Source organism: Rattus norvegicus, chromosome 13, assembly GCF_036323735.1.
Source record: "Rattus norvegicus strain BN/NHsdMcwi chromosome 13, GRCr8, whole genome shotgun sequence".
Lineage (NCBI taxonomy): Eukaryota > Metazoa > Chordata > Mammalia > Rodentia > Muridae > Rattus > Rattus norvegicus.
Window position 1 is genome coordinate 99,299,616 of NC_086031.1, and position 14,594 is coordinate 99,314,209.

General features: G+C 43.6%; 1 protein-coding gene across 2 annotated transcripts in view; it reads left to right on the top strand.

Annotated features, from left to right (window-relative positions):
• Rab3gap2 (RAB3 GTPase activating non-catalytic protein subunit 2) overlaps positions 1-14,594 on the top strand; it is a 73,834-nt gene that overhangs the window by 10,632 nt on the left and 48,608 nt on the right. For both annotated transcript variants that reach the window (XM_039090580.2, NM_001040154.3), the window contains exon 2: positions 3,731-3,795. In XM_039090580.2, coding sequence (XP_038946508.1) covers positions 3,731-3,795 — 65 coding nt within the window. The remainder of the gene's footprint in view (positions 1-3,730; positions 3,796-14,594) is intronic.

The window sequence follows — 14,594 nt, forward strand, 5'->3', positions numbered from 1 at the left end:
AGGACTCTGGTTGCTCAGGAAACAAGGCTAATAATTGGTGAATAGAACCCCATGAAATTAAAATTTTCTATTTAACATAAGTAACTGAAACTGTCAATAAACAGGCAGCCTACAGAGCAGGAAAAAAACCTTTTCTTAGCTACAGATCTCACAGAAGATTATTATCTAGAATATACAGAGATCTCAGAAAACTAAGGACATGAAAACAGGCAGAATGGTCTGAACAGTCCACAAGAGAACAATATAAGTGGCCAAGAAACCTTTTTTAAAGTGTTCATTATCATTAGCCATCAGGGAAATTAGAATTCAGCTTACTCTGAGACTTCATCTCACTATAATCAGAATGGCTGTAATCAAGACAACTGTTTGTGAGGGTGAGGAGAAAGAGGAACCCACATTCACCTTGGTGGCAGTGGGCATAAACTGGAACAGCACTATGGGATCAGCGAAGGTTCTCAGAAAACTAACACTAGAACTATCACATGATAGACTATAGCACTCTGGGCTTTAGTGAAAGGCCTGTATACGAGGATGGACACGCACATCCATTCCACTGTTGCTCAAGCAATGGAGAGAAAATAGAACCAGCCAGGACACCCACCAACTCATAATGCCTAATAGAATTATGACACATATGTATAATGAAATTATCATTCAACACAAAAGGAAAATGAAATTAACACATTTTCAGGAAAATGGATGAAACTGGAAAATATATGGAGTGAAATAACAAAGGCCCAGAAAGACAAATACCACATGCCCTTCTCATGTGGATCCTAGATTTGGATTTTTAGATTTCTGTATTTAAAGTGGAGTGAGAGGCCAGGAAACAAGGCACTGAAAAGTGGGTAAGCCTTCATTGACACAGATTTTTAACATATTTCTCAGGGCCATCTCTTTGGCATGTTTTAAATTGTAACATGAAGAGATATTGGGTCTCTGTAGGGGCAGGAGATCTAAACAACTGCTGCTTCCGTTTGACTGAGTGAGTCATTTGTGAATTGAGTCAGTTTCTTTTTATAACGATATAAAGGAAATATAAAATCCCTTTTATAGTGTTGTGCATTCAACAGAGATTATGTTCTTTAACTGAGCTCTTTGGAAAGAGCTTTTTTTGGATCTGGTATCTAGTAGTGTGTGCTACTTTTTGAATGAATGAATGAATTAGTGAGTGAGTGAGTGGTTCCTGTGGGGCTTTTATTCTGCAAGGTCATTTTGATGTTCTGGCAATTTGATACATGCATAATTTTATAGCAATTTTTAATGTGAACCATGGACTTTAATTTCTCATTTAAAAGACAATGCATTTTCTAAACCGTTATGTTGTTTTTGTGATTTTTGGTTTTTCAGGACAGGATTTCTCAGTGTGGCCTTGGCTGTCATGGGACTCACTTTGTAGATCAGGCTGGCCACAAACTCAGAAATCTACCTGCCTCTGTCTCCCAAGTGCTGGGATTAAAGGCATCACCACCATTGCCTGGCTTCTAAAATGATTAAGTTGACTTAAGTTGTCACAGTCAACCCACAGTGAGATTGTTTGTATTGGTGACGTAGTAAGAAGAATGAAGGCAGAGTTTAATGGATGATATTGCCAAATGTTTCCCTTGTCTTTGTCCATCCAGAGGATCTGATGCCTTCTTCTAGCCCCTATGGGCACTCACACACATGTGCACATATACTCACACATAAAGATGAATAAAAGCAAAAAGGAATAATGATGGTGATTATTCACAAGTGTGTGTGTGTGCTCGTGCATGCGCACGTACATGCACGTGTATACCTGTGAAGTGTCTCTCTTACAGTCACAACACTTTCTGTGCACCATAGTTAAGTGTTCACCTCCTACATAAGATAGATTCTTTAAGACCAAGGAATGCCTTTGTACTTTCCTTAGCTCCTCCTACAAGGTTGGGTACATGGTATTTAACAGCAATTGCTAATTGACTTAATTGACTTGTATCTGGAAATCTGTTGGCCATGTGATTTTAATCAAAGGGTGGTGTTATTTTAGGACTTAATATATGCCTAGCAGTGAAATTTGGATTTTAGGAAGTAATTATTTGGCATTTAAGTGCTGAAGATTAGACTGCTGTTAGTGCAAACTAATTGAGCAGTGATTCCAAGTTCCAGACTGTAGCACTTGGAAATCATCTCTGCCTCCTTTGTTTCAGCAATTTTTAAAGCCAAGTGTGTAAGTGAGCGTTCTCATTGCTGCTTTCTCTAAATCTTCACGATCCTGTTCATCTCCCATGCTGACTTTGTCCCAGGGTTTGAAAGCTGATTGCTTACATATATTCTATTTTTACTTCCTAGTTGTGTTTGATGGCTACATCATGATGAGAACTAGCAGTGAGAACTTAGCATCAGAACAGAGCCCCTCAGTACTCTGCTAAGTCCTCCTGCAGCCCTGCAGTTCTCAGAGGTACTATTCAGGGAAACTAAAGCTTACAGATGAGGTAATTTGCTTCCTCTGAGGTAGGAAATGCTGCATGTGGGATTTGAACAAGCACTAGGTACTTCGTAATGCGTTCATAAATAAAAAATTGATAAAATTCAAGCAAAACATCTGCAGTGTGAGTCTCAGGCCTGAGTTTTCTGGAACTTCAATTGGTTTTTAACTTAATTTGGGATGATAGAGTATCTCATCCTTGTCTCTGATTGCTTGAGAATGATAATTTTATTGCTTTGAGTAAATTCTGAGCAAATTATATAAAATCAACATGAGTGATCCAAGGGATGGTGCTTTCCAAACCCCGAGGTTTTTAATTTCTTGTTGCATATTTTAGTGAGCATGTTTTAATCTAAGGAGACTATCCCAAGTGTAAGAAATAAGATTATCAGAAAAGGGTGGAATCGGGAGCTTGTCTTGTTTTAGAATTCAGGTTGTCGCCACAAGATACCTTGACCTATCAAGACACAACAATTCAGCTGGGCAATGATGGTGCATGCCTTTCCAGCACTCTGGGAGGTAGAGAGAGTTTGATCCCTGAGTTTGAGGCCAGCCTGGTCTGCAGAATGAGTTCCAGGACAGCCAGGGCTATAGAGGAAAAACCTGTTTTAAAAACAAAACAAAACAAATCAAAAAACCTAAAACTTAAACAAAAAAGAAGAAAGAACAATTCACTTTGAAACTATCTCTGAAATTTTATGCATTTGTTGCTGACTGTCCTCAAATTTGGCTATGTAGTCAAGGCCAGCCTTGAATTTCTGAGCTTCTGATCCTCCTTCCTCTGTTGCCCAAGAACTATAATTATATGCATGTGTTACCATACCCAGATTAATTTTTAAACTCAGCTTCACATTTGATTAAACATGGATCTACTCCATGTCCAGTATTTAAAGATTTTAGTAGCTTGTACACAGTTTTGCTAGACACAGATTTGTAAATCAAGTAGGTTCTGTACTTCCTGGTTCATACTGTCTATGACAAATCCTGAGGTAACAGTTTACGCAGTCACATTCTCCCTTAGCATGGCCATCATACAGAGATTGCTTCTGCTCGATGTGGCAAGCATCTGTGAATCCAGCGCTTAGGAGGAGAGGCAAGCGGATCCCTGAGTTCAACGCCAGCGTGCTCTATGTAACAAGTGTCAGAACAGCCAGAGTTCCGCAGTGAGACCCTGTCTCAGAAACAACAAAAACCAAAAAACCAAAAATTTTTTTCTGTTATATTTAGAGAAAAAAATTAAAAATATGTTAAGCTTTTTAATTTTATGTTCTCTCTTTCTAGGTAAAACATCAAACTGGGAAGATGATAGTTGGGGAGCATGGGAAGAAACAGAGCCCCAAGAACCTGTGAGTCTTTATAAAGCATGCTTTGCTTTTATTTTTGTGTGTGGATGGTGTGTGTGTGAGGTCAGAGGGGTCAGTTCTCTCCTCCCACCTTCAGTGGGTCCCAGGCTTTGAGCTCAGGTTGTCAGGCTTGCGTAGTAAGGCTTTTAACCACGGGGCCATCTTGCTGATGCTCTGCATGGGTTTTGAGAGTGACACTTTCCTTTTGGAATGATAGTGGCATATTTCCATATCAGGCTGACATTTAAAGAAAAGCTGTCACAACCGTTTTTATGTTTAATTAGTAGTAACTAACTAGATTAACATGCTTTAAAGATCTTAATGACTTGACAAGCAGTCGGCCCGGTAGCCTAAGCCACAACACAGCAAGACTTTAAACCTTGTAATTCATGATGGATGTGTCATTGGCTGTGGTCCTGGAGGGCCACATCAAATCCAAGGGCTTAGCATCTGACAGTGCCCTTCTTGCTACATCGTAACATGACAGAAGATGGATGAGGGACAAAGAAAAAGGGAGGAAAAGAGAGAATGTGTGCGCGCGCACGTGCGCGGATGTGCACATAAAAGAAATCCAAACTTGCCTGCCCTCATAGCGGTACCCCTCCTGTTATAACAGTCCCATCCCAAGCGCAGCATTCATTTGCTCACTCTGTGACATCACTTCTCATTAGTTCTCAGCTCCTCATTTTATGTTTGGGGTTAGGTGTCTAACGTGGCACTGGGGACTCAGTGGGTCCATAGCACCGGGCGATAGAGAAAGTCACTTGCTTGGGATTGTTTGTCCCTCAGCTATTCTAGATGCTTCTGCCTGCTCTCTCAGAGCGTCTGTTGTGCCTGTCACATTGCGGGCCCTTTTAGGTGCTGAGAATAGAGCAGTGACCAAAGTAGACGGAGTCCCTGTGCATCTTAGCATGGCCTCACCTGTGAGTCACAGAAGATAGCTTGAACTGCTTTAGGCAACGGAAAAGTTCTGTGTTTGGTCAAGTGGTTGAGCTCTGTGTGTCATCAGGCCCTTCATATCTGTCTGTCTGTCTGGCTGGCTGGCTGTCTGGCTGGCTGGCTGGCTGACTTGTTTCTGTCACAGGCAATGTGGCATCATTGTTTTAACCAGAGGGAAGAAAATACTTGGACCTTTGCTTGCTCTTCTGGGGAAATAGCTTTACTTAAAAGCCACTTACAACTCTGCCACATCATTTCTTGGCCATGTGACATCCAGAAATAACTTGTTTCTGAAGTCATTGACTTGTGTGTGGAGAGACCTTCTCTTCCATTCTGTGATTTGCGTAATTTCTCGTTTCATACCATGTGCGCGGTATTTTTATTTTGTTCTCCTTTTCCCTTGGTTGTTCTACTTTTTTTTTTTTTAGCTTTTTGTTCTAGCATAGCAGTTAGTTTCAAAACTTGAGTTCCAATAACTTCATTATTTTTTCTTGTTTTATTGTCTTTAATTTTATCTTTGTTTTCCAGCTTCTTAAGATGACATCATAGATTACTTATTTTAAATCTATTTTCTCTTGTAATGTAAATCCCTATATTCTTCTGTGCACTCACAGGTTTTGATGTGTGTTTTCAATTTCATTTAGTTCAAAATATTCTCTGATTTCTTTTCTTTTTGATTTTTTTTTAAATCTGTTAGCTAGAAGAATGTTCCTTAATTTGTAGATGCATTAGTCTCCTTAAGGATGAGGGGTACTCTCCCTGAGACCCTGAAGCCTTTAGGGGAACCACAAATCCAACATGTACTACTCATCCAATATGTACATGTAAATACCTTTGGAAAATTTTAATTTATAAGTTAGATACAGTAAGATATTAACAACCATAAGCAATAATGAAGTGGAAGCATTTTAACAATGCTGTAATGAAATCGCCAGCATCATCCCCTTTGCATTGGGGGTCAGTATTAAGTAGAATAAAAGCTCTCTGCTCTATGATGTCCAGACTGTTGCTTTGATAAGCAAAGTGACTACCGAGAGATGGACGGGTGAGTAGCAGTGTGCTGGACAGAGGCAGAGTTCACAGCCTCAGGACCCCAGGCAGGTGGAGTGGGACAGAGTGAGGCCTCACTGCATAAGTCAGAAGAGTACATAATTTAGAACGGACGATGGCTCATTCCTGGCATTTTCCAGTTATTTTAGACCATGACTAGCTTCAGATGACTCAGATCACAGAGGAGACCTGCAGATAAGCAAAAACTCCCAAACTGTTTAAATCTGTAGAGCCCACTTTATAGTGTGATATACGGTCTGTTCTAAACGATGTTCATCTCTGGGAAGAGTTCTGCTGTTGATGGGGAAGGGTCTCACATTTTAGTTAGGCTGATCCGTTCATGTCTTCTGTGTTCTTCCTGATTTCCGATCTTTCTGTCGGTGAGGGAAGAAAGTGGAAATTTCCATGTGTTCTTCCTTCCAGCTTCGTCAGAGTTGCATCTTGTGACTTCTCCGTAGCTCCTGCTCAGAATGTGCAGTGTCCCTGCTGATGTGTAGTAGTGTCTGTCCTGTCTGTCCTCATACAGGTGCTGTTCCTCTGTGGCATCTCTTTCCAAGCCTTTCTGTTTTAGCTGACTTATGGTTCTGAAGCTAGTTTGTGTTTTTAATAGATAGTTGGTACCATTTGGCTATTTATTGTATATTCCTCGTCACTTTTTAGTTCCTGTATTAGTCAATGCTCCCTAGGGGAAGAGATCAAAATCAAAAGAATGACTATTATTAGAGGGGACTTATCAGGCTGCTACATGACATGGCCTGGGTGTCCAACAGACTCCTGGGAACGAAGAGCCTGTAGCTCCTCAGCCCCTGGCTGTCTCAGCTGCTCTAGTGGTGCCGAAGGCCTGGAGAGCTGCCGGAGAGCCAGTGTGTCAGGTCAGTCTTGAAAGCCCAGAGAAGCAGGCTTCTGGTATCCGAGAAGGCTTTCAGCAACGGAGTGGGGGAACTTGCCAGCAGGAGCAGAGACAAACAGCGAAGATAAAGCTCTTTTCTAGGACCTCTGTGTGGGCCGCCATTGGAAAGTGCTGCTCACGGTTTAAGATGGGCCTTTCCACTTCAGATAATGAAATGGAAGCCAATCTCCTGCTCAGTGCTCAGCCATGAGGTTCTTCCCGGTTCTAGTCAGTGATAACCAAGATTGGCCATCACAGTGTCTTCTAACTCTTACTCCATTCTGTGTGTTAAACAAGTATCATTTCGGTCACTCTGATTTGTATTGTCACATTAAATGTATACTATATTGACTTGCATACAATGTAATTCACTCTTACAGTATTCACCTGTGTACAGCATACAGCATTCTCTAACTACCATTGCCATCGAAGTCAATAATATTTAATTACCCTAAGAGAACCCCCATAATGCATTACTGGTCATTTGCCAGTCTCTTCTGTTCCTGTCGTCCAGTCACAGCTGGCTGACTTGCTGTGTAAGGATTACCTGTGAGACTCACTGGCTCCTACTCACTCCCAGTTCAGACCCGTCACGGCTTTTACCTCCATTGTTTGTGGTCTGGAGTCTTCCTCCTTTTCTTTATTTCTCTCACGTCTATACCAGCCGTGTCACTCAGTAGAGGTAAGACTGTTACTTCAACTACTTTCTGTGATTGTGAGCAACTCTAATGGCTCATATCCAGAGACACAGCAAGTAGCAAAAAGAAAGACTTGCCAGATACTTGAAAGTCAGAAGTCAGAGCCCTGGCCAAGGAACAGGTATTGTCACCCACAGGAGGGCAGAGTGGAGAGGAGGCCTTGAAGGCTCCTGCCAGGAGCAGACCTAGACTTCCCCAGAACATAACTGGATTTTGTCCACATTAATGCTGATGATAACAGTGGGAACAGAATGTCTTGCTGTCCACTTCCTCTTCAGTGGTGTCGAGGCGCTGCCTCTGTATGCACTGAGGCTGTCCTCAGTTGGCTGCCACTGGGCAGAGGCCGAGTGCTGGAGGAAGGTGAGCTTTTGCTCTCGTTGGTCGGCCATCGGAGAGCTAGTCCGTGGTGAGGCAGTGGCATGAAGAGAATCCACAGAGAGCTTGCAAAGAGTTAGTGTGGCAGCAGCCACCATAACTGAGTGCTGTGCCCCAGAGGCAGCCTGTCTCCTGAGCTCAGCAGGAAACAGTATGCACCTGGGGCTTTGTATTTCTATGCGTGCATTGCTTTGCAAGTCGTCTGCCATTTTGATGACTTGAAAGAAGGAAAGGCATTTGTAATTGAGAGACCTAGTACCAGAAGTCTGGACAAGCCTTTTTAAGAATGAAGCCTGTTTGCTCTTTTGAGCTGTCAGCTGTAACACGGGCTTAGAGAATGCTCGGGACTCAGTGGAAGTCACCCATGAGGAATTGACAGCAGCCAGGAGAAAAAACAAGTGAAATGCCTTGAAAGATGGTGATAGTAAGAACACAATGGAAATGGAGAGTACGGCATATGGCAAGGCCGGTGAGGAGGAAAACTACAGAGAGAGTGTGGGACTATCAGCAGGGAGGTGCTTGTGTCCTGGTCTGATCCCTGTACTTCTGGCACTCTGTGAGAACCCCTGCTGTCCCTCTAGCTCATATAGAATAGAGTAGAATATCAAAGAGATTGGCACTGTCACCTCTGTGGGGCAACTCTGGACACAACTGTGTCCCAGGAACCTCTGGTTTCAGTGACTTTTCTCTCTTCAAAGAAGACATTGCACCCACTTTGAAGGATGAGGCAGATAAAAAATGATGGCAAGAGGTTCCTTCACTACAGAGGGGTCTGCTTCCTCCTGGGAGAATCATCTTAGTCATGCTGAGAAACCTGTTTATAGTTCGGGAGATCTGGGGCTGTGGTCCCCATCCACCTTCGAGAGTCCGTTTGTCAGTGTGGACAGAAATCTCCAGTGACCGAGCAGCCATAACCTGAGTTGGGGTACACTTTCACATGAGCTTAACCCACCCCTCGCCTCCTCTGAGTGCATGAGAGATGTGCCCCTGAGCCTGGCAGAACCAGCTCCACTGTGGGTGAGCGGCCTGTAGAGAGGGACAGACTAGGCTCTCCACGAGGCTTCGTCCATTTCTGCTGCTGTTAGTGAGGTTCCTTCCCTCCTATGCTTCCGATGGCTCTGGGACACAGTGGAAACCTAGTTTTATTTCCTGGGCTTGTTTCTAGAGGCTGTCTAGTTTTTCTTACCCTAACTTATTGGTAAGGCATCTTTTCACTGGTGCACTGAGTGAGTGGTAGGAAGGATAAAATTGGCTGGCTCTGTTGTAACCAGATGGTAGACAGGACAGGAAGTGGACCCAGGGCAGTCCTGGTCCAGGCCTCCGCTTCAGTGGTCAGCTTGGGAAATTTCTATTCAAAGAACTTTGAAGTGGGCTTCATCTGTTTTACAGAGAGGAACAGAACATGGTCAAGGGCAATCTTGATTTACCAGACTAACAGGGCATCAGAGCATGCTGATTTAAAGGGGCCATGTTTATAAGCCAGAAATTGGAATATAATTCATGGTGATTCCATGTTCTTACAGTATCATTCATTTGAGATAATTCTGGAAAATCTCTAGCTTCATAGCACTCCTTCCTGTACACTTTGGTATCATCCACTGCCCAGGAGACACAGCCGACTTAGTTTAAAGGCAGAAGGGGGCTTTTAAGCCATGCTAAGCATCTGCTTCAGACCCTCCTGAGAGCTGACCACAGAGGGTCTCTTTCCCAAGGCTGGTTCTCACTAGGAGCTTGGATTTTTGACTGGGAGGTTGACTTATGTCTTCAATGTCCTTTCTTTCAGCACGGATGTGAGCGAGGTGTAGTCTAGTCATTCTCAGTGGGGAGTGCTTTTGTCCCTTCTGACAGGGGTGTGGACAGTCTTAGCTTTCCATTTGGGGCAGCGGTATGTCTAGCGGGCAGAGGCTGAAGATCTTGCCAGGCAGTTCTAGCAGAGGACAGTTGCCCACAGCAAAGCATAGTCCCTCAGGCAGTCAGAGGTGCTGAGGTTCAGAAGCATGGCTTGGTGCGGAGCTCTTACTGTTGCTCTCCAGTCTCTGCCTTACTGTTCTCCATTATTTGTTGCTCTCCAGTCTCTGCCTTACTGTTCTCCATTATTTCCTGGCCTTTTGGAGTGGTGGCTTGAAAGCACTGATCTGATCTGTCGGACATTGACCTGGTTTCAGTAGACTCTGGTGAAGCAGTTGTCTAGTGTGAAGAATGCAGTTACATTGAGTGCTGGCCAACACAGGTGGCTTTGGGCTGTTTTGGATTCTTGTCCTCAGAGTAACAAGCAGTCGGGTCCAGTGTGGATGGCACTGTGGAGGCCGGCGTGCTGAAGAGACTTAGTCTCTGCTTATCACCTGCAGCTTTTCCTTCCTCGCCTGTGATAGCTTTGGTTCTCTTCCGCATTCCTCAGGGACTCTGGTGAGGCCTCTTCTGCCACTTGTGTAGGTGGGAGGGGAGGGGAAGAGTGAGGACCGGACTGGATAAATGTAACTTCCAAGCGAGCCGCCTCACTCTTGCCTTCCCTTTCAGAGGACCCTGGTGGTGCTCCACAGGGCAACAAAGGCTGCATTTTAGCTTCCTGTCCTGTCAGTTTAGCACTCAGTTTTCCAAGGTCCATTCTCAGCACTACAAAAAGGGACAGAGAAAAAGGGTTTCAGCTTCAGTGAATGAAGCACAAGGCCACAGATTTGATTCTAGTCCCTCCCAACCCCCAAGACAAGCAGTTTTAAATTGGGTTTTTACCAGAGAGAGTAAAGGTAAAATTCACATGGTTAATTCACACTCTTGAATGTATATGTATACATGTGGTATGCCTGAGTGTGTAATATATATTCCATGTTTGGGCATATGTGTGTGTGCACATATATGTGTATGCACATGAGTGCTCTTGAAGGCCTGGGTTGGCATCAGGTGTCTTCCTCAGTTGCTCTCCACTGTGTTTTTTAACCCAGCGCTCACTGTTACGGCTCATCGGCAGGCCTGGCTGGTCAGCTTACTCCAGGGGTCCTGCCTCCACCTCAGAGCGCTGTGATTAAAGGCAGGCTTCCATACTGCCAACGTTTACACACAGTCTGAGGATCCGAACTCTGATCTTCATGCTTGCACAGCAAGCACATCGGCCACTACACTGCCTCTCAGCCCCCTGCTACTTCCCATCAGTTGTGTGCTTGTGTCTACTTTGTATTCATTTAAAAAACCAAAGACTGAGAGACAGAAAACTAAGACATGAATGCGTGTGTGTTGTTGATTTTTTTTTTTTTTTTGGTTCTTTTTTTTTCGGAGCTGGGGACCGAACCCAGGGCCTTGTGCTTCCTAGGCAAGCGTTCTACCACTGAGCTAAGTCCCCAACCCCTGTTGATTTTTTTAAAATGGAGTTCTGTCCTCTGTGTATATTCTAAATTGTTGGACCTGTAGTATGTTAGCAAACTTTAATCTTAGGATAGTGTAAATGCTCATTAATGTTTTAATCTTTTATTTCACTTGTGGTTGGCATTGGACATCTCTTTATGTTTTCCATTTATAAATATTTTGGTGAGTACATGCTATTTTTTTCTAAAATCTGATAGCAACTTTAAAGCCCTTAGCATTTGATTTAGTGCTAAGATCTATTCTACTTAAACCGGATACTCATTGTTACTATTGATTGCTTGTCTTAGTCTGAGAACTACATGGCAGTCTCTGGGTAGATATTATTTGGTACTTTATTGATCACATGGAACCTGGTGGGGCAAAGAGGTTTACTCTCTACTGTTAAATATGTGCTCAGCACACAGTGGCGCATGCTCGTTAGGCTTGCAACCCCGTTGTTATTCTGTGCTAATTACAGAGAACTCGAGTGTTACACACAAGTGGAAGGGTTGCCCTCTCTGACACTAATCACCATTATCATTACCAACACCAGGGTTTGGCCCATGTTGGCCTTTTCTGTTTAGACCAAAGATCGAATGGACAGGTGAGTGGACACGTGTTCTATAAGTAGTTTAGACATAAATAACACTAGAATTGGGATGCATTTTCCTGTTGGGTCCAAGGTCCTGGGCTCAGTCCTTACTACCAAAAAATAAAACAGGGAAAGTAATAACAGACAATCTTAAATTAATTGATTGTAAAATAAACTGTAAAATCACTGACTTCCTCGAATTTTAAAAATTGAGAGTCAGAATGTAAGTTTTGTTACTAATTTTACTTGTAAGAGGGCTTTTTAAAAAACGTATAACCAAATTAGAGAGTTGGTGCTTTGCCCCATTTTGATTGTGAGAAGACTGTAAGATCTGTGAGACTGATCTTTCCACTGTGAGGCAGCTGCAGGTTGACTGGGGGCTGCATAGCTTCACCATCTCTGCCCTTTCTGTGTAGTATTCTGAGCTGCTCTGTAGAGTTTAGTTTGGAGTTAAGTCCCATTGTACCTCCCCCAAGGAAGGAAGGCAACGGAAATTTGAAAAGCATTAGGCATAACATAAATTAGAAGCAGACTACCAGGAGACACAGTGTGGAGATCTTGCTTTGTGTGACCTCTCTTGCTTTCAGAAGATAAAAGTGAGTATCTCTGAGTCTAGGTGGCCATCTTAGAATGGCTGTGAGTGTGCCCCCAGGCCCTGAGAACACTGGATGTTACTGGCACCCCTAGAATGTATAAACAGCTTTGAAAGCTAGCCCAGCAAAACGTGCGCACTGCGAAGCTGCTGCTGGCTGCTGCTGGCTGTTTCATACAGCAGTGGTGCCATCAGCAGACACCGGCAAGCGGTGACTCATCAGCGTGGGGCAGCTGTGTGCACTTGAAGGCTGCTTGGTCACAGTGCTGTAGGATCACGGTCAGACACACCTTGGAAGAACAAGTCATCTGACAATTTTGCAGCCTGAAAAACAAAGAAAGGAGAATGTTAAGTGTATGAAGCAGCCTGGGTTAGAGCCGGTGCCTTCTCCAGGGGATCTGTGGCAGCTCCCTGATTTGTTCAGGTGAAGACATTTCCTGTGGTCTTAAGGGAAAAGCCTGGGCGTATAGGCCACACTGAAACAGCTTTCTCTGCTCTCCCAGTGGGCCCACCTTTATAGTGGCAGATGCACTGCTAACCTTTGTGTCTGGTTTTGTGGGAAACTTTGTTTAACTGTGGGGTACTTTGTTTTCTTTATTTTTAATTTCCTACCTCACTTGGGAAATTAACCACCTTTTCAGTTGGTGGTGTTATTTTAGGATTACTAGTTTCAAGGGGGCAATATTAGTGTCTGTGTTCTCTTACTGTGGATAGCTTTTTTCAGAAACTTAATTGGTAGGCAAAGGTCCTCAAGATACAAAGTGAACACTGAGCCTGCATCCTGCAATGTGAACCAAAGCCTTGGGCTTGGGTTGTTGTTCTGTACAGCTCGTTGCCTGTTGATAAACTGAAAGTACAGCTTTGTGGTAAAGCTAGTACTGGTTCATTATGGTCCAGCCTGGGGTATGGCTTTCTTATTACTCCTATCCTGTTTTTTGTTTGTTTTTTTTGTCAAATTATGTCTGCTTTGACTTGTAGCATCTTTGAAAGTTCTGATACAGGAACTCCTGCAGACACATCTCTGTTGTTCATGAATGGCTTCTATTCCTACTGCTGCTGCCTGTGCCTTGAGCTGGATTCTTAAGAACCCCTGTTCCTTTCCCTCAACTGGTCACATTTCCATTAGGGGAAAAGTGAGAGCGGGGTACAGTTTACCAAAGGAGCTGGGATTGCACATAGAGGCTGTCACAGAGTTTCATTGCTAGGAATACACCATGACCATGACAGCTCTTATAAAAGAAAGCATTTAACCGGCTGGCTTACAGTTGAGAGGTTCAGTCTATTACCATCATGGTGGGAACCATGGCAGCTGCAGGCAGACACGGTGCTGAAGAGGTCGTTCAGAGTTCTGTGTCTCGATCCACAGGTAGCAGGACAAGAGTGTGATGATGGGTCTGGCTTTGTCTTCTGAAACCTCATAGCTCACCTGCTGTGACACACTTCCTCCAACAAAGTAGCACCTGCTACAGCAAGTCTACACGTCCCGTAATGCCACTCCCGCGAATCAGTGCAGGCAGTATATTAAAACCACCGCAGAGGAGAAAGGGGAAACTGTTTTAAAGGTGTGGTAAAAAAAAAAAACAAAAAACTCAGGAGAATCCACTGGCTTTGTTGGGTGTGGTGATGTGTGTCTATAATCCCTGACCTATCACTGTTTTTTAATCAAGTATTTAATATTTCTCTGTGGTTTGCTCCCTCTCCAGGTTACCACCTGAAGGTGGGGTTTCACTTTCAGGAAGGCACCCAGGACTTAGACTCAGTACCATAGGTCTCCGTCACCAGTCGGGAGTCTATAGAGTGTGATAGCCTCAGCTCACAGAGGCCGCTTTGAGGAGCTTCAGATACTGCGTGGAGTAAAGGACCATGGTCCTGTAGAAACTGTGGATCCCAGGAGAATTGGAGTCGCAGCTGACTTTTCTCTGTGGAGATAACTTTCTAGTTATATGTTTTTAAGAGAGTAAGGTAGATACAGAACTTCATTTAAAAGGAGCTTGTCTAAAATATGAATTTTGCCAGTAATGTCTTCTGTTTTCAAGAATGTGCAGCCTTCTTAGCCAGGCTCCAAGTCTGTTCTTATTCCTAACGTGAAGGGAAGCGTATGTAACTGTACCAAAGGCTGCAGGCCTTAGAGGTAATCCAGACATTTTCCCTATCCCCTATTTTAAGTGTTCTTTTGACAGAAGACTATGAAGCCATCAAAAAGAATAAAGAAACTGATTGTGGTGTGAAGAAAGTACACATCTATTCTATGTGCCTTCTCTCAAGGAGAAAGGGAAAGAAGGACCGTGAATATGTCTGCTTGTATGTGCAGAGTATCAAAGGAAGTAACAG